Source organism: Haliaeetus leucocephalus, unplaced genomic scaffold, assembly GCF_000737465.1.
Source record: "Haliaeetus leucocephalus isolate CR32 unplaced genomic scaffold, Haliaeetus_leucocephalus-4.0 Scaffold356, whole genome shotgun sequence".
NCBI lineage: Eukaryota > Metazoa > Chordata > Aves > Accipitriformes > Accipitridae > Haliaeetus > Haliaeetus leucocephalus.
Window position 1 is genome coordinate 4493 of NW_010972792.1, and position 770 is coordinate 5262.

At 71.0% G+C, this 770-nt stretch overlaps 1 protein-coding gene and 1 long non-coding RNA gene across 2 annotated transcripts in view; both read right to left on the reverse strand.

Moving 5' to 3' along the window:
* Positions 1–770, reverse strand: part of LOC104835050 (fermitin family homolog 3-like) — a 9144-nt gene that overhangs the window by 4150 nt on the left and 4224 nt on the right. Inside the window, exons 3-4 of the mRNA XM_010572827.1 lie at positions 368–467; positions 130–214 (exon numbers count right to left, since the gene is read on the reverse strand). Coding sequence (XP_010571129.1) covers positions 130–214; positions 368–467 — 185 coding nt within the window. The remainder of the gene's footprint in view (positions 1–129; positions 215–367; positions 468–770) is intronic.
* On the reverse strand, positions 89–764 carry LOC104835048. The gene is made up of 3 exons (XR_774676.1): positions 634–764; positions 368–417; positions 89–214 (listed from the first exon to the last, which is right to left on the reverse strand). It is a non-coding gene; the product is annotated as an uncharacterized LOC104835048 (long non-coding RNA).

Genomic DNA, 770 nt, shown 5'->3' on the forward strand with positions numbered 1-770 from the left:
AGGAGGGGTTTGGGGGTGTCTCCGGGGATTTGGGGATGCCAGGGGGTCCCAGGAGGCTTTTGGGGTGTCCCAGGTGTGTTCGGGGGTCTCACCCCTGAGGTTGAGCTGCTGCAGGGGCTCCCCCGGGACTGGGGGGCTGCGGCCATATGAGAGCGACGTCTCCTTCAGCACGGCCCAGGTGGGGCGAAACCCCCGCAGGGTCAGCTTGCGGGGTCTGGGGGGGGACCCAGGTGTCGGGGGGGGGGACACACACCCAGGCACCCGGACCCCACCCCCACGGACCCCCAGGGACCCAGGTATCTGGGTCCCACACATCACCCGGGGTCCCGGGTGTCCGGGGGGGGGGGCCCCAGGCATCGGGGGGTACCTGTAGATCTCCAGCTCCTCAGCCAGCTCAGGGACGGTGGTGAGCTCCTCCTGGGGACACCCAGCCCCAGTGACTCCCAGTACAACCCAGTGTCTCCCCTCTGGGGCCAGGGAGGCCCCCCCCCACCCAGTGCCCCCAGTGGGGCCAGAAGGGCACCCCCAGTGCCCTCCGGTCCCTCCCAGTCCCCCCTCAGCGTGGCCAGAATCACCCCAGTCCCTCCCAGCTCCCCCCCCCAGTGGGGCCAGAAGAGCCCTTCCCAGTCTCACCAGTGGGCCAGGGGGCTCGGACGCCCCCCCTAGTTTCACCTCCAGGTTGCTGAGGGCGGCATCCAGGTCGTCCACCTCGTCGCCCCCCCCGGCCCCGCCTGGCTCCCCACTGCCCCCCACCTCGTCGATGTGGTACT